The 27033-nt window shown below is 41.9% G+C and overlaps 1 protein-coding gene across 3 annotated transcripts in view; it reads left to right on the forward strand.

The window, feature by feature from the left end:
* The window catches only part of EYA3 (EYA transcriptional coactivator and phosphatase 3), a 71714-nt gene extending 45830 nt beyond the window's left edge, over nt 1-25884 (forward strand). For all 3 annotated transcript variants that reach the window (XM_075264542.1, XM_075264544.1, XM_075264543.1), the window contains 11 exons: nt 840-919; nt 2426-2600; nt 8408-8556; nt 10956-11039; nt 14260-14349; nt 15402-15460; nt 18793-18950; nt 20906-21020; nt 21111-21232; nt 23978-24078; nt 25069-25884. In XM_075264542.1, coding sequence (XP_075120643.1) covers nt 840-919; nt 2426-2600; nt 8408-8556; nt 10956-11039; nt 14260-14349; nt 15402-15460; nt 18793-18950; nt 20906-21020; nt 21111-21232; nt 23978-24078; nt 25069-25149 — 1214 coding nt within the window. In that variant the 3' untranslated portion in view covers nt 25150-25884. The remainder of the gene's footprint in view (nt 1-839; nt 920-2425; nt 2601-8407; nt 8557-10955; nt 11040-14259; nt 14350-15401; nt 15461-18792; nt 18951-20905; nt 21021-21110; nt 21233-23977; nt 24079-25068) is intronic.
* The last annotated feature ends 1149 nt before the right edge of the window (nt 25885-27033 follow it).

Below are 27033 nucleotides of genomic sequence, written 5' to 3' on the forward strand. Positions count from 1 at the left end.
GTTTTCACAAGATCATTGTTTCTCAGTTGTGGCAATGTGTCCTCACAGTGATTTTGTGTGCAGTTCTAACTCCTTAATATTCATGATCTCACCTACTGCTGATTGACCGCTTTCTCTCTATTCAACGTTTAAGGGGACAACGATCAGTGGTGGGAGGGCAAGGGTAGCTCACTCTTTGCAAATGATTCATGCGTCATGCTGCAATGAATAGATTGATTTTATGAAAACAATTGACAGAGTGCTGAAATCTGGGTGTCTTCAGCAGAAATTGCTTACATAAAATTTGAGAAATGCAAAACTGACATCTATAATTGGGTTACTGCTAATTTTTTTTTATCTGCAGGTACGTATGTGTATGGAGCTGTACTAAAATTGTATGTGTTTTTTTTTTTTGTTGGTTTTTTTTTTTGTTTTTTTCCCTTCTGTGGTTGGGAAAATCGTTCTGCACTTTACTACATAATCTTACAACTGCTGCACTGTAGCTTTCCATGTCTGTACCAACCAATCAGATTAGAGCTTTGATTGTCTAAGGGTCCTTGGACCAGTAACAAGTGTATTGGTTGCTATTGGTACCTACCTCATTTTTACCAGTTAAGTTAGGACGCAATGCAGAATGATTTATAACTTTTACTATGTCCCCCAAACAAATAACTCTTGAAGAGGAATGTCAGCTGCCATGGGATGGACTCACAATTTATACCCTGACAATACTGGGGTATATTATGTGTATATATTACAGCTGGGCTAAACTTTTTTTTTTTTTTTTTTTATGGTCTGTAATAAACATCATTTTTATATAGCATATACTAACTCACATTTTCAATTCTGTCCTTTTTTAGCTACTGCTGCAAATGTAATTTCCAGTACATCTCCTGTAGCAAATATTACAGTTCCAACAGTTGCCAGCATCTCAAGCCAGGTAATTTCTTGTAGCATAAAGTTGAATTACTACTTTCTTGTATGTTGGCTTAGGACGGGGCCTAACATGGTGTAAACGCCACGGTCTGTCCGCGGCAGAAATACTGCTGAAAAAACTGCGGCGTTTTACAATTACTGGAAAGTGGATGACCAGCCGCAATAGTAATGTATAGAGATGAGTGAGTAGTACTCGATTGAGTAGGTATTCAATCGAATACTACGGTATTCAAAATACTCGTACTCGATCGAGTACTACTAGCTGTTCGAAGTTAAGATTCGATGCAGAACCAGCGTTGAATGCTATACATTGCCAATCAACGCTGGTTCTTCTCTTACCTTTAGAAATCTTCTCCCTGCGCGGCGTTCCCGCGGCGTCTTCCGGCTCTGCATTCACTCTGACAGGCATCGGGCCTGGGCAGAGCTGACTGCGCATGTCAGGTTGTAGTGCGGGCATGCGCAGTCGGCACTGCCCAGGCCCGATGCCTAGCAGAGTGAATTCAAGGCCGGAAGAGGACGCGGGGACGCTGCGCAGGGAGAAGAATCCAGCCTGACCCTCACTCATGGACTTGGTAAGTAGAATTTGATCGAATGTTGCCTACCCCTAAAACGAGCATTCCCCCCATAGACTATAATGGGGTTCGAAACCCGTTCGAACAGTGTGCGGCTGTTCGAATCGGATTTCGAACCCCGAACATTTTAGTGTTCGCTCATCTCTAGTAATGTATAGAATCTCCCATAAAATAGTTTAAAAAAAAAAAAAACTTTTAAAAAAATAAAGTAAATAAAAGTTCTAAATCACTGAAAGTTCCCGGTCTACAGAATATAGGGTATCTGCAGTGCTCCTGTTCCATCGGGAAGGGGGTAATAGGCACACAGCAGATACCCTATATTCAGCCAGGCTGAATTCCAAGTAAGGGAAAAAAAACTCAGTCCTCAAGCTCAGGGAAGGGGCAGACAGACAACCAAAACACCCCCTCCCCTTCCCCAGCACCCAGCAACTACTGCACTCAAAAACTCCGACCATTTTCATTTTTGAAATTTTCCAGAACTGCTGCATCCCCCCTCCCCCTCGGCTTATACTCGAGTCAATACGTTTTCCCAGTTTTTTGTGGTAAAATTAGGGGCCTCGGCTTATATTCGGGTCGGCTTATACTCGAGTATATACGGTAATAGCACTAACTGACCTTTTTTGAAAAATGTTTTTTTTTTGCCCGAAAAAAAAAAAAAAAAGTGACAGCATCAGACATTACTAACAATTATAGATCAAGATTTTTTGTTGTTTCTGTAAATGGATGCACGCTTAATGACTGCTCTGATAGATATTGAGGGTCTGCTTCTTCTTTGTGAAGAGAATTTCAACACTCTGAGAAATTAAATCTGTTTTCCAACAATCTGAATGACTCCTACTTTCTACTATATGATCTCATCATTGATTTAGATCATGTAAGGACAGCTTTAGTTTATTTTATACCTCCAGGATATTCATTAATTGGATCTTTTCTTCAAGGAATATCCCACATATACAATCCTTGGGCAGAATCAGTATCAACAATGCTATCCAAGTCAGAATTTCACATCAACACCTGCTGGCACTGCAGAGAACAACATGGGGACTCCAGAATTTCAAGAGAATAAAACTGACTCTACATCCCCTACACAGACCGCTCCGAGAACAGCTTCTGGTTTGTATATTCTGCATATATTTCTGTGATTTTAGAGTATAGATACGACGCATTGGGTGTTTAGGATGTGTCCTTGAAACACTTGAATTCCGTTGCATAGAATTATTTTGATTGCTCATTTGCTTCTTAAAACACTACAGTAAGCTGTATTCTAAAGTTATATGTTCTGCTGTGGGTTCTGTGTAATTTTTTTTTCTCAAATGTGGTGCTGCTGCTTCTGAATCAGATTCAACATAACACTACTCTTGGGTGTCTGTTGTGTGCTGTACCCCTTCCCTTTCCTTAGTGTTAGAATAGCTGAATGAGGGAAGAAAGAGGTTGCGCATGCAAATCAAGAGTCTTGTGAAGTGAGGAAGCATTCAGGTCTCCATAGAGTGCAGGGAAAATCGCACACTAAAAGAAGGCTGCAAACCGCATATAATTAGGAAGTCTGAATGAGGGAATGGAGATTGCAGCCTGAAACCTACTGCGACTGTTTACCAATATACATAAAAATCATTCTTTTTCCCTCCCTCACGACAGCACCAGAGAGAGAGAGAGAGAGGATCCGCCCCCAGGGCCTGGAAACATACCAAATAAAAAACATGTTAAAGGGGTTTTCCAATCTCATTGTTTCAGCGGTTTGCCTGCTGTCGCTTCTTCTCACTTCCTATATCCCCCACAGTATCACAATACTTATACAGATCAGATAATATTCACATGCTTGTAGAGAACAGACTCGGTGTTATCTATGTATTTACATAGAGAGATAACAGACTTGAGAGATAACAGAGTTTGCTTTATCAGGAAACTGCAATTAGCTGAACTGATTGTCCTGCTGTAGTTAACAGTGAGAGCAGTGAGTGATGTTACTTGTCGGTGAGTCCCTCCAGAAGGAGCGGATTATAGAGGAAGGAAACCATTGATGAGCACGGTGACGCCAAAGAGAAAAGTTTGGAGTACGTAGCCCAAATAGCCCATGTGAAGCGGATAGGGTCCAGAAGGGGGGTCTGAGGGGAGCGGGACCAAAGAAATACGTTAGGGTGGGTCAGAGCAAGCCAGAGCTTTTCTATCTCAACCCATTTCATGTACGCCTTGGATGCCTCCCAGAATGGGACACAACGTAAGTGGGAAGCCCAATAGTAATGCAAGAGGTGAGGGACTCCTAACCCCCCTTCCCCTTTACCAGCTAGCATAACCGAGTGAGGGATATGATGTTTCCCGTTCCAAATAAATTGGAATATCGATTTCTGAAGAGCTCGCAGCTCCCCCCGGGGGACTGCCACAGGAAGAGTTTCAAAGAAATAGAGAAGTTTCGGAAGGAGAGACATCTTGAGCACCGCTATACGGCCCGAAAGAGAACTATGGAGAGGACGCCATTTATTCAAAAGGGAGCGTAATTCGCTGAATAAGCTGGGATAGTTAACGGAGTACCCCTGTAATATTGGGATTGGAGCGAATCTGGGCAGCAAGAGGCTCAATACATAGGGCAAATATGAGAGGGGAGAGAGGACAACCCTGGCGGGTACCATTACGAATGGGGAAGGAAGCAGACATAGAATTGAGGACTTTCACCACAGCAGAAGGGCTAGAGTACAAAGCTTCAATTGCTTTGAGGAAGGCCCCCGAAAAGCCAAAAGAGCGGAGGGTGGCAAACATAAAGGGCCAATCCAGGCGGTCAAAAGTTTTCTCCGCATCTAGGCTCAGAAGGAGTGTGGGAGTGGCAGAGTGGTTGGATGCATCATTGAGGTCCACTGTCCTTATAGTGTTGTCTCCTCCTTGGCGACAAGGAACAAAACCTACTTGGTCCTTGTGGATCAAAGACAGAAGCCAAACACTAAGCCTGTTGGCAAGAATCTTTGTAAAGAGCTTTAAGTCGGTGTTCAAAAGAGCTATGAGACAATAGTTTGCGCAATCTTGATGGTCCCTATGGGTTTAGGCACCAGGGTAATATGGGAGTGCAACATGGATTGGGGAATAGAGGCACCACCCAAGAAGGAGTTAATTAAGCGGCAAAGATGTGGGAGCAAGTCAGAATGGAACGTTTTGTAGTATAGAACCCATCAGGGCCGGAGGCCTTACCATTGGGGAGAGCCTTGAGAGTGGAGCTAAGCTCCTCCTCTGTCACGGGAGCATTAAGGGCTACGACTGCTGAGCGCGGAAGTTTGGGAAGGGTGCACACTTCTAAGTAGGATTGGAGGGTAGGGGTTTGGGAAGCAGGATCAGGGCCCCTGGGAGGGGGAAGGTTATAAAGTTTAGTATAATAATCCATAAATATTGAGGAAATCCAATCAGGGTGATGATGCAGAACCCCATCCATTCCTCGAATAGCGTGAGGAACAGAGGAAGTCTGATGATCACATAAAGTTTTAAGCTAAAAGAGTGTGTGCCTTATTACCATGCTCATAGTAATGCTGCCTACTATATAAAAGAAGACGTTGGGTGGCTCGAGTGGCCAGGTCACGCAAGTCTGCCCTTACAGCTACCAAATGGCGGAGAACAGAGATTGAAAGGAAATGGGCCAGACATTCAGATAGGAGACGAATCTCGGATTTCAGGGCAACCTCCCTAGCTACTCTATCTTTTTTAAGCCGGGTAGCGAGGGCTATACAGTGGCCCCTCATGACTGCCTTATGGGATTCCCAGAGGGTGGAGTCCAAAGAGACTGAACCTACATTAGCAGCAAAATAATCCTGAAGTTGAGAACAAAGGGTAGTGCATGAGGTCTCAGAGTGAAGGAGGGACTCATTCAGTCGCCAGTGGCATCTCTTGGTGGTGGAGGAGGAAGAGCACAAAGAAAGAAGGACCGGGGCATCATCAGACCAGGAAATAGGACCTATGTCCACATCTACCATAATAGATAAATGCTGCTGCACACCATTTAACGTGAAAAAGTGAACAATTTATTGAAGCATATATGCCATGAATAAGCTTGTAAAGCATATAGTAAGCACTAGATAATCGTGGTAAACATATAACGTTTCGGTCACAGACCTTCCTCAGATAAGATCTAGAGAATGGCAGAGTGCGCTTTGGAGTCAATTCTCTAGATCTTATCTGAGAAAGGTCTGTGACCGAAACGTTATATGTTTACCACGATTATCTAGTGCTTACTATATGCTTTACAAGCTTATTCATGGCATATATGCTTCAATAAATTGTTCACTTTTTCACGTTAATTGGTGTGCAGCAGCATTTATCTATACTGTATTTGAGTCGCAGGACTCTGTCTGTTAGCACCCATACTCATTGATTACAAGTGTGCGGTTCCATTGTTTTCTATACACATCTACCATAAGTCTAAGGGCCAAGGTATTAACAAAAAAATAATCTATTCTAGGATGCATTTTATGAGGGTGGGAGTAAAAAGTATACGAGCGGGCAGAGGGGTTATTGACTCGCCATAAAACGTACAACTCCAAGGATCTGATTAGTCGCCGGAAGTCTCTGGCTAAACGCAGCTGCGGGGTGCTAGGGGTTGTACTAGAGAGGGTCAACTTATCTGAATATTCTGAAAAGACCATATTGAAGTCCCCCCCCCCCCCACACCCCAACAGCAAAGCCGAGCCAGAGAAGGACCGGAGGCGCTTCAGTACTTTCTTAAGAATAGGGATCGGAGAGGAATTTGGGGCATATACATTGCAGAGAACAAGAAGTCTCCCTTGGAGAAGACCCTCAAGGATAATGTAGCGGCCACCCGGGTCCAAGTATGAGCTAGAGACGGACTGAGAAAGTAAAATAACAACTCCCCCCTTCCTACGCGTATCAAAAGCAGAGTAAGAATGAGGAAAGTAATGTCGTGCAAAATTAAAGTTTCCCGTGTGGTCAAAATGAGTCTCCTGGAGGAAGACCACATTCGCCCGGAGGGACCTCAGTTCCCGGAGTACTAAACTTCTCTTATTGTTGGAGCCCAGGCCCTTGACATTCAAAGTAACACACTTAGTCATGTTAAATTAAAAAGAGCAGGAGCAAATGCAGAAGATAAGTAGCCAAGGCAGATCTCACCCAAAGCAGACAACAGAACGGAGAGATTCCGGTATCCCTGGGGCGGCCATAACATACGAGAGGCTCTGTACCTAGAGGGAAGGGAAGAAGGACAAACAGAGAGACAACAAATAAAACAGGAAAAACGATTCTTGTCATGGGCAGGACTAAATTTCCTGTCCCGGGGCTAGTAATAACTACAGAAACTAATGAAAATAAGTCAACCACAAGGGTCCAGAACCAAGACCCTTAGCGGTTGCGGGCAGAGACCGTCAGCAAACAGAACAGTCAAATCCTCAGGGGGGTACGAACAATTAAAAAAGAAAAAAGAAACTAGAGCAGAGGGCCCCTCCAGGGAGGAAAGAGGTCGAAGGAGGAACAGCCAGGTCCCAATCAGAGAGGTCCAAAGGAGGTGTAATACCCAGCTCCGAGCAGAAGGAAGGCAAGTCCGAGAAGGAGCGCAGGGTTGCTGAGTGGTCGTTGGATCTAGCAGTCAGTGCAAATGGAAAGCCCTATCTATACGGAATCTGATGTTCACGGAGACGTTGGAGAAGGGGGCGAAGATGACTCTGTAGAGTAATCCAAGAGAGGTCTTGGTATAATTGCAGTTTTTCACCATTAAAGTCAATGTTTCTCATAGATCTAGCTTTGGATAGAATTGCCTCCTTTAGACCGAAATCATGCACACAGACTATAACGTCTCTGGGGGAGGAACCAACCCCCTTAGGGCGTAAGGCTCGGTGAACGCGATCCAGCTTAATACGATAGGAGGGGGGTTCCAGGAGAATAGAGTTGAAGATAGACTCCAGAACAGAATGCAGGTTTTCCTCTTGGGAAGCCTCAGGGAGCCCTTTGATCCTTATATTGTTCCTCTGACCTCTGTCATTCAGTTCCTCCACATGATGCTGCAAATCGAGGAACAGGTAATGCTGAGATAAGGCAGAGTCCTGCAGCTGGGCAACATAAACACGGGTTTGATCATGATCATCCTCTAGTGTCTCAACCCGAGAGGCAATGTGACGGATATCCTGTCGCAAATTAGCGATCTCAGCCCGAATTTCAGTGCGTATTTCCTTGCGGCAGGCTTCAGTGACTTCGGACACCAGGGAGTGAGTAAGAAAATGCAGCCACTCGGGTGGAGGAGGGGCTAATGGTGGATCAGTCCTTTCCAGTAACAGAGATTGTGAAATAAGCTGGGGTGAATGTGGCAACCCCTCAGCATATGGCGACATAGACGGAGTAGCACCGATGTCTGCCTCAGCTCCACAGGAATGCATAGGGGAGGAAGCCCTTTGCAGCAGGGGAGGCACATCTGCAGAGGTTGCTGGAGGAGAGAGGCCTGTATCAATGCCTCCAGGTACAGTGGTGAAAGCATCAGAGGCCACAGCACCCTTACCTAGAGCTAGGGGAGGAGTACAGTCTGGGGAAGCTGCATGGGCCATGGAGGGCATAAGTGAGGGAGATGATGGCTCACCACTTTCCTGCAGCATGGAGAAGGTAGCACAGGAGGAGCTCACCGTCAGCACCATCTTAGATGTGGAGGGGGCCGGCATTCCCATGGCAGAGGATAGCGATAGAAGTAGCAGGCAGGGCAGGAGCAAGTCAGGCACACGTTCTCACTCCATGCAGTCCCAGGCCACGCCCCCATGATTTTTATGACAATGGAACTGAAATGCAGAACAAGAACGGCATTTTTTGGAAAGTGTAGAAGCAGCTGTATAATATCTTGTCAGATTTTTTTCAGCTGACAAACTCCCTTTAACATAGTGTACGTAAATTCTGTAAATCCTTGTCTGAGAGATTGATATAGCTTCTTATCAATAATCTTTTACACTTCTTTGTAGGAGATGCTAATGCCACTGCAGTACAGGGGATGATGAGAGCAATGAGTAGCAAAGAGACAGAGGAACAGAGTAAGAAGAATGTGACAGTAAAGAATAGAGGGAAGGGTAAGAAAACTGATGCCTCATCACCACAACACAGCGATCTTGAAGTAAGTTAATGTTGCTGTAGCCAAAAAAAAAATCTAGTTGATGTATAGTCTCCAAATGGCTAATATCATGTGTGGTAATAAGTTTTAGGAATAGTGACTGGATGTCTCCTTTATATAAATAAGGGTCCATTTACACGGAGTAACGCGAGGCGTTTTTTGTGCTTATTTTGTGCTTATTTTTACGGCCGTAAAAAGACGTTTCTATTGAGTTCTATAGTAAAATACGCCTGTGTTTTTACGTCTGTAATTTTACGTCCATAAAATAACGGACGTAAAATTACGGACGTAAAAATACAGGCGTCTTTTACTATAGAACTCAAAGGAAACATCTTTTTACACAAAAAAACGCCTCACGTTACTTCATGTGAATGGACCCTAAACCTTTTGTTGTAAGTGAATGAACTTTATTAATAGTCTGTGTCCATAGGTTGTATACGACTCTTGTGCCATATGTTTGCACTCCATTGACTCTTCAAAAATATATTTTTTTCTTTTAAAGAAATTATGAAGATGTACAACTTTAGATGAATTATACTTTCATAAAATACGTTTGAAACAGCGCCTGTTTTATTAATGGGTTGTGTTTGGTATTAACCCCACTGAACAGGGTTGAATTAAGGTTTGTTCACACTACTGCTGGTGACCATTAGTAGTGTCCGTTGCTATTGTCAATTACATGATTTTTGCAGCTGAACCGTCACAAATCTGTTAAAGTTTCCATTCATTTCAATGGGATTTTAACTTGAGTCTGTTCATACATGTTTGAGTCTGTTCATATGTTTTTTTTTTTGTTTTTTTTTTGGGGGGGGGGGGTTTGAGGACAAAAAAATCCTACATGCAGGAGTTTAAAGTCTATGGGTAACGGATGGATGTCCATTATACTGTCTGTCATTACTGTCTGTTTTGTTTTTTTTAAAATTTTTCTGTGCATGCTCAGGAAACGGGGAAAAAAATGTGTTTTTTTTAACTCACCCATTTAATGGATCAGTTTTGTTTTTTTTAAATGGATACAGTAACATCAGTTAATGTCTGTTTATGATAGGTGTCCTCTTTTTTTTTTTTTTTTTTTTTTTTCCGGACATGGTCATAACGTATATCCAACGGTAGTGTGAACCCACCCTTAGAGTGATACTGTTTCTGGGACGATAAAACGCAAACCCAATTATTCCTGTCTTGTACAACCCCTTAACTAGACAAAACTTTTGTCATATAATAAAAAATACTATCATAAAGACTGATCTCGGGTGCTTTGTTACACTGGTTTAGGCTAGACTTTTAAAGGAACTTTTGATGACATGGTTGAAAGAGTTGCACAACTATGTTGGAGGCGTTGTCACAAGGTGCTTTCTACATTTGAACTCACAATTTTTCAGTCTTTGTCACATTACCAAATTTCACAATGAGACTTACAGGGCAGCCTCCTTGAATAGGACTTTTCACCACCTCCACCAACTTTAATTCAGTTCTTTTCATCTGTTTTCTTACTACTGCTCTACTGATTCCAGAGCAGTTGGAATTTTCTGTAGCCCTCACCATCCGCATGCAATAATTGCTGTTAGTTTTGGTGCCTTAATATGCTTTTTAGCCTCTGTCAAGTGGGTGGTGTCAGACCAGAGCAGGCTAGAGGGCTTGATTCCAAGCTCTGACACTCTGTGCCTCTGAATGGAGCTCGGAATCACACCCCTTGTCTGCTCCTGCCTGACACTGCCCACCTGACAGTAAAGAGCCTAAATACATATTGGGCACCAAAACAAATAGCATTGATTGCTTGGGAATGGTGGGGCCTACAGAACATTTTCCAACTGTGTCAGAAACAGTGACGCAACCTTAAAAAAAAAAAAAAAAAAGCTGGAGTTTGTGTAAAAGGTCGCTTTTTTTAAGGAGATGTAATGCCCGTTCTATCTAAAGTCACAATATACAAAAGCCAAAATAACTGTTAGGATGCTGTAAATTCATGGATAGCAATGCATTTTTTTTTTTGCGGTTATAACTCCACATATGAACGGTAGAATTTGACAGTTTATTACATTTAATACAAAAATTTCAGCCATAAAGAATATAAGCAACCCCTTATATCAACTATAAGAATTCATAATTCATCAATATACTATTGGTCTCTTTCGTGTTCAGTGCTGCTGTCTATTTCAGTGTGTTTGTTAGTTGCATCTCACTCACTTCTGTCAGTTATAGTATTAAATTGCACTGTTTTGATACTTGTACATTGCTCCTGTTATTTATTTTTTTTCCTCCTTTTGTTTTTTTTTTTTTCTTCCTGTAAGCCTGAGCTCATGATTAGGTCGCTTCTGCTGCTTTTCTTCTCATTGTTTCATTTTTATCAGTATGACTGTTCTCAAACACTACAAAGCTTGTGCTGCATATATTTCTCTTTGTTTCCCCAGCGTGTTTTTTTGTGGGACTTGGATGAGACCATTATCATCTTTCACTCTCTGCTCACCGGTTCATATGCACAAAAGTATGGAAAGGTACAGATTTCAGGATCCATTCTTGAACGCAAGCACCTGTGTAAATCTAGTCTGCATTTAAAAAGAACCTTTTGTGTCCTCTAACATTGGCTGTGTTATATACCACTGGAAAGCTGACAGCTTTGCCGGAATGTGCCCTGGTGGCAGAGATATCAGTGCTGTTTGTTTCTGCACCAATATCACTGCACTGTCAGAGTCTGGATTCACAGCTGAGTGTCATTGCTGAGTGGTGTGGAATGAGTGTACCCTCAGGGGTGGGCGTTCCTCAAAACCAAGTGATAACTTCGAGCTGTGAGGCTAGGTCCTCTGAAAGTGCAGTGATATTGATACCAAAACTAATGGCATCAATATCTCTGTAATTGGGACACTTATCTGGCATGGCTGAATTAAGCACACTGTCCGCTTTCTAGCTTTATATAACCCAGCTAATGTTATGGACATGAAAGATCCTCTTTAAGAAGTCAATAAATTTAGTCTAAGACCTGTGACCTAAGCTTTCATCTAATTTTTTAAGTTTTAGTAAATTAGAGTAGAAAGTTAAGTGTATTAAAAAGGCTGAAATGAGAATGCCTATGTGTCTTTATAATCCTGTCAAGCTCAGGTAGTCAAACAGCCGAACTCAGCTGTTCTACATGCTTTCTGTAACTCCTCTCGAAACAAGTATTGTTACAGAATGTTGAATTATGTGCAAGTTATGGTAAAAGCCGAATACTGCTGTGCTACTGTTTACCTAACTCTAGATCATAAAGAGATGATGAATATTGTCACCTCTTGAGATCTGAACAATAAAGTACCAAAATTAAAAAGAATCCTGTCCTAACAGTTAAAAAATAATTTTTAAAGGTATTTGTTGAAGATAAGGTTTTAAAAAGTCAGCAAATATACGATGTAGTCAATAAAATTTGAACAGACTTACCAATTAGTCAGTAAATAGTGGTCAGGGGGGACAAAAGTTACTTCTCCCTAGTGGATCACTGGGTCCTACACGTAGGGGAAACTGAGAAATATCCCTGGCAGTGGCTAGACATACACTGGCTCCCCTGTATACTGGGGGTTGAGCCTTTGACTGCTCTTCTTAGGGTGGACGTCTTGGATCCCTGCCCGCAGGGGTGAACCTACCCCTTTCGCCGCCCGAGGCGAACGACAGAAAGCCGCCAAACCCAGGACTGACTTCGGTAAGAAAAAATGCCGCCCTCTCTGGGGCCCTGGCATAGCGCCGCCTGAAGCGGTCGCTTCAGGTCGCCTCATGGGAGGTGCGGCGCTGCCTGCACGTAATACCCATGAACCGCTGTGAAGACGTAACTTTTGTCCCACCAGACCACTATTTACTGACTAATTGGTAAGATGATTCTAATTTTATTTAGTACATCACATATTTGCACAGATTTTGTTGACTCTTTCAGAAGATAATTTTTAAAGGTACGGTACTTATTAAAAGTTACTCTTTAACCATTAGAACGGGATTTTATTTTTCATTTTGTTTCCTTAGCTCATGGTGTAGTGTCCAGGATTTTGAGCTGCATCTGAGCTGAGATGGGAATACTCTCTTAAACGTTTGTAATATACTTTCAGACTTGTTCATAGGTTGTGTAGTTAGGACATGTCATGATTATAGGGGTTTCATTAGAAGCCTTGCTGGTCCCCCAACATTACTGTTTAATACTTCCCAGGTCTTCCACTGCTCATCCTTTTGCATATCACATTGAAAACTATAGGGAAAAAAGCAGCCCATTCATTTCTATGGGGAGCGTATGTATGTCGGCTCCCATAGAAAGCGATGGGATCTGTTTTAACTCCGCTGATTCGGAACGTGTTACACATTCAGAATCAGCGAGTGTATACTCCGTGTGAAGGGGCCCTTAGGATGTACACCAATGTAGATACATTCACATCTGTGCCGGAGTCTCAGTTGGAGACTGAATCGCAGATTCTGCCGTACTGCACAGGGTACTTTTTCCTCTGTAGGTTTCAGTTTAAAAATGGCAGATACCCCACGGACTCCATTATAGTTAGTGGGATCCGCTGGGCTCAGTTTGTGTAAAAACAAATAAATAAATAAAAAAGCGTTTTGGTTTTCCTGATGCCCCTGAACATTGTAATGCAGCAATAGTATGAACCTAGCGTATGTCACAGTGAAAGTGGATAAGTAAGACCCAGACTACTTAAATTCACTGTACACAGTTTGAATAACATAACTTAAATGCTGCAAGACAGAATACAACCATAGCTGTGTAACAGGGTTCATATTCTGGAACATTCACATTTACAAGTTTTCACTGATTTACTTTAAAGCAGGTGCATTATTCACTGACCTTTCGCTTGTACTGTATACCAGAGGGGCAGATTATATGGGTTCTGTAGATAGTGTTGAGACTGACAATGTTAAGGTGAGGAAATTGGCCCATGGGTCTTGCAAAAGTCAAGGAGAGGAAAACACAGTCCTGAGTGAAAAAAAACCTGGGCACCATAATTAATAGGCCGTTTTGATCTTTTCTTATGGTGCCTTGGCAGGTTAACTAGGGTCTTATGATGGAAAGTGTGAGAATATTTGTTCAAATGGAAGAAAATCAATTGGTACAGGATATTTTTATCACCAATCTTATAGATAAAGAGGACAGGTTTGCAAGATGTATTGTTGCAAATTGGGTATTGCAATGGCGTGGATCTGTTTATCTGTAGTATAGTTCATATACTGTTTTATATCCTGGTCATTTTGTGGAAATCTAGAGAGCTTGGGAAATTAGAGGAAGATGAAATTGAAACAATTGTTTTTTTTCATGAAATCTGTTGTGTTTTTTTATTTTTTGAAGCTGTTTCTCATGAAAAACTTGAGAATTCATTTGAAAATGCAACACTCGGTCAATACTCTCTAAATGTATAGATATAATGCTTGTAAAGTTTAGTGTGTGTATATATAAACCTTTCACCATAGAACTATGAAGTAACTCAAACAATAGGGAAATTAGTGAGTTACAATATCCTAATGATATAAGCAGTATGACATTTATCCTTAACTTCAAGATCCCATCAATGAAACATTTGTATGGAAGGATTTCTAATGGAGGGAACTATAAACTCTTAATCCAAATTGTGTTTTATGCATAGCTGTAAAAATCACCCAGTACTGATGTAACTGTCAATTAATAAAGAGAGATTTGCTATCCTAAATGTAATATGAAGTTATTATTAAATGGCTATGTGTATTTGTCTGTCTGTCCAGGACCCCACGTTGGTAGTAGGCTCGGGCTTGGCCATGGAGGAAATGATCTTTGAAGTGGCAGACACACATTTGTTTTTTAATGATTTGGAGGTAAGAATATGATCAAAATTTCTGTTGTCAAGTTTGTCATCACTTTTAAAAGTAGTTATTGCGTATTCACAGAAAATGCCATAGGTTCCAGTCCATTTTCTGGAATGATTACCTATTGTTGATATACTATAAATGTCTTAGATTTGTATACCCAATCTGTCTAGCTGTTTTTGACTATGTAAATGGGTCTCTGATTTGTCACTGGTCAGATTATGCCAGAATTGACGCTTTTTCTCAGTTATTAACCCATGTAAAGGTGCTAGTGATTAGCTGTCAAATCAGCTATTTGTTTCAGTGCCTTATATGATGGGTGAGGCTTGAAATGTAAAACTTTGTGCCAAAATTGCAAACTAAGCCAACTCATAGTTGATGTAAACTAGATATTCAAACAATTCAGCAGATTTCACTGTGATACACCTGGTACATTTTAATACTTTCTGTTCTAAGTTTGCGTTGCCCCAGTGTCTTCAAACGATTGCATAAATGATGTAAATGGAGTTGAGCCACCACCATGTTAATATATTTTATTAATTATTAATATCTTTCATTGTTGCTCATTTGGACAGAGAATCTACCAGTGTAAAAGGACACTCAGACTGACAGTATGGCAATCAGCTAAGAACTTAGACTAACCTGGAAAAAAACTGCAATTTAAAGAGGACTTTTCACCACTTGGGGCACATGTGGTTTTATATACCGCTAGAAAGCCGACAGTGCGCGGAATGCAGCACACTATCGGCTTTTATGTTCTGTGCCCCCAGTGAAGAGCTATCGGTGAGGGTACCTTAGCTCTTCACCGTCAGAAGGGCATTTCTGACAGTCAGGGATGCCCTTCTGACAGTGAAGAGCTACAGTACCGGCACCAATAGCTCTTCACCCGGGGCACAGATCGTAAAAGCTGACAGTGCGCTGAATTCAGCGCACTGTCGGCTTTCTAGCGGTATATAAAACTGCATGTGCCCCAAGTGGTGAAAGGTCCTCTTTAACAGATCCAAGCTATATTGCTAAGGAGCCAGACTTTATAACATCACTGAATTATTGTGTATCACCAGGAGTGTGATCAGGTTCACGTAGAAGATGTGGCATCTGATGACAATGGTCAAGATTTAAGGTAGGCATTTTTTTTTAAATCACACTCCTCCATTAACCTATATTATTCACAGTTTGTAAAAGTTGTTTATACTTGCAAAAACTATTTTCTGTGTATTTTAGCTACGCCAAAATTACTTTAATCCAGCATCTGGTCATATAACACTTGTCTTTTTCAAGAGAAGAAGCAGAACCCTGACCTGAGACTTATCAGTTTTAGTAGTACATTTTATTTTGAGTTGATTTCCACCCTTTAGGTTCCTTGTCTCTTTGCCATTAATGGGGGTTATCCAGGATAAAATATAATATCTACACTAATTTAAGCATCCTCCTCCCGCCTACTTTCTTAATTACTTACTTTAGCAAAAATGTATATTTATGCATATCCTTGGGGGGGGGGGGGGTTCATGTGACCGCCCCAGGCATGTTTTCTGATTATTCGGTGATGGATCACGAATACTACCCCAGCCGCCTACCCTATCATACTTACCTGTGTTCCTGTCCAGAACTTCTGAGCACAGGAGATGACTTCCTTCTGTGGGACTAATCCTGCTCTTCTTGACTTTTGCCATTGATCAAAAGAAATTGGGCGGCCCAGGGCTTTCCACCCATCTGGTCAGGAAAGAAGTTAACAGTTATGAGACCTTTCGTGGAGGTACCTGCCTTGCACAATCTCTCAAATGTCATGGGGAAGGGGGGGGGGGTACTTTCTGGGAACTAAACCGGGTGGGCATCAAGTGAGTGATTTGACGATAATGGAACCACTCATTTCAGGGGATGATAATCTTCCCTGAAAGGTAGTCAAAGGACCTGAGTTTCAGTCTTTCAGGGATATCCAGGGTATTGCAGAAATGAGGAAGATCAGAAATATCATCTCGGCGTGCAGGCAGAGCAAAAGGGTGCCCCCATCTGTAGGTTAACTGGTGATCATGGAGCAGTTAAAGTAGAGAGCGGAGATGACATAATCTCTTCTGCAGAGTGATGAGGGAGGGAGAGAGCCTGGAAAAATTGCAGCTTGGCACCATCAAAGTCCTTCACTTGTCTACACATAAAGGGAGTCTATCATCTAGCTTTTGAGCTAAACACATGCCTGAATAGCCTTTAAAATAGTCTTTACTTTTTCTGTTGTTCCCGCTGTTTCTTTGTAAACCGCTTTATTTCTTTATGTTAATTAACCTCACGGAGCACCCTGGGCGTTCCCCAAGGCCTTTGAGCACCCTCTTGTGATCCTGCTCAGTTCTCCAGAGAACTACACCAAAATGGCCACTCAGACAGTACTGGGCATGTATGAGCGGCCATTTTGGAGAACTGAGATTTGAGGAGGAGGGCAGACGGAGGAGGAGTATTCAGGGAGGAGGGTGCAGACGGAGCACAAGCAGTAAAGGGACAGTATTAAAGATATGATGTGGGTGGTGCTCGGAGGCCTTGGGATTGCCCTGTGGGGTTAATTAGCATAAAGAAATAAGTTTAAAAAGAAACATCGGGGACAACAGAAAAAGTAAAGGTGGTAGTAGAATATCCTTTTTAAAGGCTATTCAAACATGTTTAGCTCTAAAGCACTTTTTCCAATGATAGACTTCCTTTAAGGAGGCCATCATGACGAGGGCTAAAGTCCTGGACTCAAACATTGACGTCTCTGGGGTTTATTCCCACTCCTTTAGGGCAAAGTGCTCGATGTGCTCTGTCAGCTTAATTTTGTGAGTCGGTGATTCATTGAGCAGTATATTAAATATAGGTTCAAGTGTAGCATGGAGTTCCTCATCCATATTAGCTTCTGGGAGACCTTTGATTCTTATGTTATTACGTCTGCTTCTGTTGTCGAAGTCCTGTAAGTGGCGGTGCTTGTCTCTGATCCCTGAGGTCTGAGAGAGGACCATACGAGCAGGTAGCTTCATGGGGCCGCCACTAATCTGGAGGAATGTGGAGCATTCCAAGGGTATAGGCCCCAGTGGGAGATGGTGGGGCCTACATAAACTGTGCCGGGTTGTCCTGTGTAAGGCATGGTCCCATTGTACAGAAGAGGAGGAGGAGCTGTGAGCCAGCAGAGAAGGGGCAGGGACTGTTCTAAGCTCAGCCAAGATGACCGCTGCCTGGTGGGTACTGTTGCCACCAATGCCGACGGATCCAAGAGGAAGTCCAAGGAGGACTGGGAGATGGGCTCCCCTGGGATCGGGATCCCCTATGGGGTTGTTTGGGCAGTCTCTTGCCCATTTCCATCGTTATAGAAAGCTGTAGGATGTGCAGAATCGGAGCTCCAGTGTATTGCGTCCTACGCCATAGACGCTCAGCCTATGCTCCAGAATCTTGGCTTTAAAATTACCAAGAATCATATCTGTAGCCCACCTAGATTTAGGATATCACAGCTTCAAGCGGAGTTGCATGTATTCACAACTTTGACTTTAATCAGTGAGCAGAAGAATATGTGCAACTGACAGTGCAGGGAGGAGAAATATTTTTTTTCCTTATTTTCCTGCCCTTGTTAATGCTAACTATAGCACCTAATAATTCTTTCACAGAAAAAAATGGGAATAGACTTTTTCCAGTAACCAGGAGGAAAAAAAAAAACCCACACAATTGGTATCACCACATCCGTAACCATTCCCAAGATGAAATTGTTTTTTCCTCTAATATAATAACACTATTACTGGTGTAAGGCTAAAATGCATTAGATTGTTAAATGGTTAAAATGTACATAAGGCACTGAAGTTAAAAGAGTCCAGACTACAATTTTATTTTTTGAAGAATACTGAGGAAGGTGAAAAAAACAAAGCAAAAACAGACATACTCCCCTGTCCCTGTTGCTCTGGTGTTCTCCCAGCATAGTCCAATCCTGCTGCTTGGCTGTCATCTTTTACGGAGACCCTTAACGGCTGTGATGTCCCATGTCCCTTCTGATGAGGCACTTATTGGACTTAGCAGTCACGTGCGGTGGGGACTTTCATCGGAAGAAAATAAAGGAGACTCAGGACTTTTTTTTTTTTCTTCATTTACTGACCAATCAAGTTGAATGGTCATCTAGTCTGAGTATCAGACCAAAGTTGTGTATACTGGGATCCTCTGTGGATTGCCTTTTTGACTTTACTGTGGTTTGTTCATTTCAAGCAATAGTCAATCTTTCGACACATGGATGGCACACACACACACACACACACACACACACACACACACACACACACACTGTTTAGGTCCTAAAGGGTGTTTTTTTTGCCATTAAAGCAATAAGATATTGGCTATTATGTTCACTTTCACATCTTTTCTCAGAAGTGCTTCACCTAATATTGATTGTAGCCGTAATAATAGACAGACAATTGCTTTATATAATTCTAGCATTAATCTGACTTTCTTAAATTGCAGTAACTACAGCTTTACCACGGATGGATTTAATGGTTCTGCCGTAAACCGGAATCATCCCTCCACCGGGGTACAAGGTGGGATGGACTGGATGAGAAAGCTGGCATTTCGCTATCGCAAAGTCGTTGAGGTGTATGAGAAGTATAAGAACAATGTCAGTGGTGAGTAATAGGACTAAAGCCTGCCATGCAAGTTAAACGTTAGCCTGATGAAGTGGCCAATTTCTACCGTTCGGATGATGGATCGTTCATACATAGTTTACCGATACAGCTATCCAGCAACTGAAATTGGAAGCCACTAAAATAGTTTCTGTTGGATAATTTCAGCTGTTTGTAAGCTGTAACCAATTGTGTGCCAGACTGACAGACCTGTGGGCAGTTTGTATATTGTGGGTATGTTTTTGGACTGTATGAGCTAGCACTTACTCTTGGAAATTATCCACAAAGTTTATGTAATTTCCTGTTTTCAGCAATTTCTTAGCATTAGCCATCTTTTACATGTTAATTTTCCAACTGTTTGGATTAGTCAGACTTTTATTTGGAACAGTTGGCTTTATGACCTTTGTCAACAGTCATCTATAACAATCTAAAGTCTGTGTTTGGCCAGTTCAAGTATATTACAGTATAACTGTATAACTTTTGTTGATATGGCTACCATTGTGCTAGATTTTTGATACCACTCATAGTTGTGTGGACAACTGTGGAAATACTTTTGGTCCCAATAGGTATATGGTATCGGTGTGCTACAGCTGTATACATTCAGCTGTAAATAGTTACATAGTAGTTGAGGTTGGATGAAGACATCAGTCCATTAAGTCCAACCTATAGCCCTACAATCCTCTACAGTATGGATTCAGAGGAAGGCAAAAAAAAAAACCATGAGGCTCATGCCAATTGCTCCATTTCAGGGGGAAAAAAAAATTCCTTCCCGACTCCAATCTGGCAGTCAGTATAAAAATCCTGGATCAGCGTGTCCTTAAAATCTAGAGCCCATAACCCGTAATATTCTTCGCTTTGAGAAAGGCATCCAGGCCCTCTTTGAACTTGTTCAGCGAATCCGCCATCACCACTTCCTGGGGCAGAGAGTTCCAGAGCCTCGCTGTTCTTACTGTGAAGAATCCCCTTCTATGTTTCTGGTGAAACCTTCTCTCCTCCAGACGTAGAGGATGTCCTCTTGTCACTGTCACTGGCCTAGGAGTAAAAATATCCTTAGAAAGTTCTTTGTATTGTCCCTTCATGTATTTGTGCATTGTTATTAGATCTCCCTGTAGGTGTCATTTCTATTGATCCGTTCAATTTCTAGTACACTGATGAAGATATCTTTGTGCAATATTTTCCTTCAGTGTCATACAGTTTGAATGGACCATTGTATAATATTTGGGGATATATCAAGAGTGTTGTTTTATATGCTGTTCATGATAATACTTGAGCCCACTGGAGGACTCGCCTGATTTATTGTGAGGTCCTGATCTCCTCGAAAGTCAGGTGCGTCCTCAGCATTCTCTGCAGCTACACTGAAATGAATGCCAGGTCTTAGCTGGTATTGATTTTAGGCATCATTTATGCCAGAATAAATCTGGCATGGCCAACAGCCCAGCCTAGAGCACTTGCCACATCAAATCATAAACCTGAGCCTTATGGGGGTTTCTTTTATTTAAAGCCCCAGAAGTGGTGAACAGGAATAGTCCTTTGCCCTCAGTCCTCAACAAGATGCATGTAATAGCCTTTTTGCTCCTAGCGTCTCATGTGTAGCCAAGCAATCCAAGTAAATAAATACTATTTGATCTAGATTTCCTCAGTATTAGATGGGTCTTGCTACTCAGGTCTTTATTACATAGGAAGTTGACCAGTAGAGGGCATTAATCCATCACCGTAGTAACTTTAATTTTAGTGGCTGCTATGCAGGGGTCTAACTTTAGGGGGTCCAGCAGTAGCAGTTGTTTCTGGGCCTTGGACCCTGAGTGGGTCTCAAAGGTTCCTTGTGCCATTTACAATAGTGGTATACTTTTATTTGGCAAAGTTATGTAGGGGCCCCATATTTTACAGGTTTTGCATTGGAGGCCAGGAGTTACAAGCGGGTATGTAATAAATGTATTATTTTGTTCTGTCACTGACAGCACTACTCAGTCCACAGCGACGCGATTCTCTTCAAAGGCTGAGAGCTGATATAGAAACATTAACAGATGGCTGGCTAGGAACTGCATTAAAATGTTTACTACTTATCAAGTCCAGGTAAGTACTGATGAGTCTTGTATTTGAGTCTTATAGTAAAGTATACTAATAAGTCTCCTCACAAATTCAGTCATTGTTTTCTTTTGACAGGAAGAACTGCATAAATGTATTGATAACAACCACACAACTAGTACCGGCCCTGGCAAAAGTCCTACTGTATGGCTTAGGGGAAATTTTTCCAATTGAAAACATATACAGTGCCACAAAAATAGGTAACGTGTATTTTGTCTTCATCCTAATCATAGTGTGAGAGTGATTTGTGTCAGTAACCGAACAAGTGAGTACTTAAAGGGTTCCTATCATTTAAACAAATTTTTTTCTGCTTAACATGTAGGAATAGCCTTAAGAGAGGCTATTCTTCTCCTACCTTTAGTTTTGTTCTCCGGGCTGCCGTTCCGTAGAAATGGTTTTTGTCAATATGCAAATGAGTTCTCTCGCAGCACTGGGGGTGGGCCCCAGCACTCAAACAGCACTGGGGGCGTCCCCAATGCTGTGAGAGAACTCTTCAGCACCTCCTCCATCTTCTTCAGGAACGGGGTCTTGACGTGTCTTCTTCTGGGGGTTGGCTTCAAACTTCTAGGCCTAAGGAACAGCCGACTGCGCATGCCCACCGGCCACAAGAAAATGGCCGTGTACAATACGGTGCAAGCGGCCATTTTCTTGTGGCCAGCGGGCTTGCGCAGTCGGCTTTGCCCGAGGCCTAGAAATTTGAAGCCAACCCCGGAAGAAGACGCGTCAAGACCCCATTCCTGAAGAAGATGGAGGCGGCGCTGGAGAGTTCTCTCGCAGCATTGGGGATGCCCCCAGTGCTGCAAGAGAACTCATTAGCATACCGACGAAAACCGGGATTTCTACGGAACGGCGGCGCGGAGAGACATCTAAAGTTAGGAGAAGAATAGCCTTTCTTAAAGCTATTCCTACGTGATGGGAAGAAAAAATTGAGTTTAAATGATAGGATCCCTTTAAGATTTTCACTGTATGAAAAGCAAATTATGAAAAGTACTTTTTGTGAATTACTTATTTTATGGTTCCAATAGTTTGACCAGCTGTATGTACATGCACACACATAAATTTGTACCAGGCAGATGATATAGCTATATGTATAACTAACTTTATCAGAGCAGAGAAAAAGCTCAGGCAAGATGGTAGCTCCCAAATTAATATACAGAAAATAAAATTTAAAAATCTGAAATAATAGAAAACGTGCTGTATTTCACAAACTAGTCTTAATAATTTCTCAATTCCTGAATTGTCTATTCCATTGTCTCATGTGGCCTACACTCAATTAAATCTATACAGGTTATTAGGTCTGGATCAGAGGTCAGTTTTGCTGGAAGTTTGTTCCAAGCCTCAACTACTCTTTCAGTGAAAATGTTTCCTGACATTACTGTTGATTTTATATTGTGCCCAATGTGAGCGCAATCCGCTCTAAGTATCACCGTATTGAAGTTCAAATTGTTAAAGACATGGTAGCATATGCTAGAGACGAGCACAAAATACACTCAGGTGTGTGTGTGTGTGTGTGTGTGTGTGTGTGTGTGTGTGTGTGTGTGTGTGTGTAAGTAAATGGTGGATCTGCTTTAATGATGACAATGCAGCAGTATATAATACATTGCATACACAGGAACAGGTTTGGCTAGGATAATTAGCATAACATGATTGGTGGAGAAGTTGTAACAATAGTCCTGATGCATGTCTATTGGATAAGAAACTGGAGAGAGGTCACCCCCCCCCTGACGGCTGAGGGGGGTGACTGCATGGTTGAAATCCAAAATGGTGGTTGTAACCACATGTCTGATATCCAAAATGAAGGTTACACAATCTGACATCCTCCACGCCAAGTTTATGTTTAATGTCTTATTAACCTTCAACTCAGGAGCATAGTTGTTGCCATAGCTGCTGGGTTTCTGCTGTATTGCGGGCATTAAGCCCCCCGATGCCTCGGTTAAAGTAGACCAAGGTACCATTTTGGGATAGATCGGTGTCCCCTGGAACGCAATCGAATGCCTTGACAGTCGAAGGCTTGTTTGGATTAGACCTGCATCACAGACTACTCTGGATTTACAGACTGCTCATCCCCTTTCCCTAGAACACGTATAAAAGTGCATAAATAAACTGAGACACGTACATACTTAGGTATCCCTGTGTCTTAAATTCTACCCCGAGTATTTTCAAAGAGCCAAATTGTTATTTCGCTGTTTTGCCTCCCATAAAATTTGTACGAAAGGAATAGACATTTCTCAAATTGGTACTTACCCATAGGCGACTTTTCATCTTGGCTTCACAAATGAATGCCATAAAAACGAAGCCTGTGAGAAAGTTATGCAAACACAGATTTTCTCCAGTTCCATACCATTCTGCATTTGTTTCCAGCTTCCCAGTTCATTGTATTAAATAGTAACATTAACCCCCTCTCGACAACCACTGAAATTGTATGGCGGTGTTTGGTATATAAACATCGCAGGCACTCAGAAGCTAGTTAGCCACCATAGCCACTGGATCTCTGCTGTATTATACAGCAGAGACCTGGTGTTAATTCCTGTAATCGGTGCCCTCACGGGCATTGAAGGGATTCCATCATTGGGAAAATTCATTTTTAACTAAGCATATATATGCATAGCCTTTAGAAAGGCTATTCTAGACATACCTATAATTTGTTAATTCTCTCAGATGTTTTTGAATTAGCCCGCTTTTATTGATATGCAAATTAGCGAGCAAGGTGCACTCCAGACGTTTAATGAGCATTGTGTGCTATATGTATAAATTGCCTGCGGCGGGAAGGGGTTAATCACTTTATATTTTCAAAATGTTTAACTCTGAATTTTATACTAATTTAAATAAACTAGCTGAATGTAGGGCATCAGGTGTGCTAGGAAAAGCAAACTGAACATTTTCCCGCTCTACGCACTTTAAATGCGGATATTGAATTCTTATAGAATATTTGCCTTTATTTTCAGGGAAAGAGAGCTGCTTTGAAAGAATAGTGACAAGGTTTGGGAAGAAGGTTACCTATGTGGTTATTGGAGATGGCCGTGATGAAGAAATGGCTGCCAAACAGGTACAAGAAATGAATCATTCATTTAGGTCCTTAAAAGTGGAATTTATAGGGTAGGAGATTCTGAGCAGATTGATTCTGTATGTAGCTTTGTGAAAAAGGATTCGGTATAACCTGTCATTTATGCTATCTCTGCCTATTTTGGGCTTGTCAGCTGTCTCTGTATGTAAAGTCTTACAGGAATGGCGGTGAGTCACCGTGTAGGAGTATCCACGCGACTCCTAAGCCCAACATGGTCAGTGATTTAGAGCCATAACTAAATTTTTCCACAAAACTGTAGATCAATCTGTTGTAGATCACACTGCCTGGAAATTGTACCGCTTATATAGTGTGACAGGTTCCCTTTAAGTACCACTTTTGATCTATCTAAGTAAACCATATTTAGAAAAATATATTGCACAATAATGACACAGAATCCGATGGGAATGAAAGTTCAGTTCACTTGATCAACCTGCGGTTCTTGTTTCCATAATGCAGGCATTAGATAAAATAGTGATCACAGGAGCAGAAATGTTTGGCTTCCTGTCTGTAATGTCACTGCACAGTATCACGATTGTATGATGGATGTCATATTTAGTACAGCAGTGATGACGATAAATGGAGCCTTTAGGTTTATTTTAAGATTCCAGTTTGCTCAGTATTCTTATCTTAGATCCTGTCTAAAAGTGACGTTATGGAACTTTAGTCCAAAGGTTTATAGCACACAGATAACATTAATGTGACACTTACTTTCACTTTTTATAAAAAAAAAAAAGCTCTAGCGCTGTGAGCCCCACCCCTCCTGTATCACAAATGCACATACTTTGTCTCCTGGTTGGTGTAAAAAAAAACAAAAAAAAAAACCTCATTTGGCACACTGCCTTGTGTAAACAATATGGAACCTGTGTGCATCAGGCAATGTAAAGCTTGTACTGTAATACTGTTTTTTTTACAATGACAATTCAAGTTAAAGCAGAATTTTAAGTTTTTGTATTTTTTCTTTCCTTTCAAAAGCACAACATGCCTTTCTGGAGGATCACAAACCACAATGACCTCATCTCCTTACAACAGGCTCTAGAGCTGGACTTTTTGTGAGGTACTAGAAAAGCATGGACTCCTGTACAAGTCTCCGGGTCTGCTGGAAGGAGACAAGTAGAACTGCATTTATTAACCTATAAAACTTCAGTTTTGATCTATTGTACCCGCCTTCATCCTCCAGGATGAGAAAGAGGCCCTCAAGTCATTGGCTCCTTGGATGAGAAACCATTTCCATTTCTGTACTTCAGTATTGCAGAATGTCCCACTGTCTCTCGTATGTCACCTACCTCTTCATTTGATTGCCAGACTATTTCTTCAGTTTCCTGCTAGTTATTTAACGTGCCACCTACCTCTCCAAGTTCTGTATCATCATAGTAAGGCATCCTCTTAGAAAGCAAAACACACAACACATCTGCCATCATTTAGGGTATACAAAAGCAGACCCTCTTTGGTTTTTAACTGTCGAATCATGAAATGTAGCAGCGGATCCTGACTTGATGTATTTCATCCTGATGTCAAATGAAGTCACCATCTCTTTCAGCTATGGATGGATACTGTCTGCATCAGACTAAATCTGTCAGCTCCCCTGCTCCAAGTGAAGACCAGGGGCAATGTCAATTCATCTGGAATTTTTGACAGCAACACAAGTCATAATGGTTTGTCTATGTTGTCGCCTTGATAACCATTCTGGAAAACTTTTATGAAATACCTCAATAAGGGAGGAGGGAAAAAAAACTCCCATTACTATAACTTGGAAGTTGGTAACTTATTAAAACAATTTTCTCCTCTCCATATTCTTGTGTCTTGTTTTTACATCTCATATTTCATGGCCAACAAGGAACACAAACCCTTTGGGATGGAAAGAGACAAACGTTATTTGATAATGTTCTTGCAATTGCTGCCAAAAGTATAGGTTTTGTTTTTATCGAGTGCAGGAATAAAATTTTCTTACTTGGTATTAAGCTGTAAGGGGACTAGTGTCTGCCTTTTATGCGTCATTTCTGGTGTATTGTTGAGCATACAAAGAATTGTTAGTGTTAATAGTTGTGCTAAGAACGACATGAAGGTAACTGCCTAATACAATCCATTAACTATGCGATCCCAAAATCAATGTGACATTTCAGTCTGATCCCAGACCTTCATCAGACACAGATTGCTGATTGTGGATGAGGCCGACTCCATTCTTCTTGCCACCTCTGCACTGTCCTGTGGGATTGTGTGCCACATATACACTCACTGGCCACTTTATTAGGTACACCTGTCCAACTGCTCGTTAACACTTAATTTCTAATCAGCCAATCACATGGCGGCAACTCAGTGCATTTAGGCATGTAGACATGGTCAAGACAATCTCCTGCAGTTCAAACCGAGCATCAGTATGGGGAAGAAAGGTGATTTGAGTGCCTTTGAACGTGGCATGGTTGTTGGTGCCAGAAGGGCTGGTCTGAGTATTTCAGAAACTGCTGATCTACTGGGATTTTCACACACAACCATCTCTAGGGTTTACAGAGAATGGTCCGAAAAAGAAAAAACATCCAGTGAGCGGCAGTTCTGTGGGCGGAAATGCGTTGTTGATGCCAGAGGTCAGAGGAGAATGGCCAGACTGGTTCGAGCTGATAGAAAGGCAACAGTGACTCAAATAGCCACCCGTTACAACCAAGGTAGCCAGAAGAGCATCTCTGAACGCACAGTACGTCGAACTTTGAGGCAGATGGGCTACAGCAGCAGAAGACCACACCGGGTGCCACTCCTTTCAGCTAAGAACAGGAAACTGAGGCTACAATTTGCACAAGCTCATCAAAATTGGACAATTGAAGATTGGAAAAACGTTGCCTGGTCTGATGAGTCTCGATTTCTGCTGCGACATTCGGATGGTAGGGTCAGAATTTGGCGTCAACAACATGAAAGCATGGATCCATCCTGCCTTGTATCAACGGTTCA

The sequence above is a fragment of the Leptodactylus fuscus genome, chromosome 2, assembly GCF_031893055.1.
Source record: "Leptodactylus fuscus isolate aLepFus1 chromosome 2, aLepFus1.hap2, whole genome shotgun sequence".
NCBI classification, from domain to species: Eukaryota; Metazoa; Chordata; class Amphibia; order Anura; family Leptodactylidae; genus Leptodactylus; species Leptodactylus fuscus.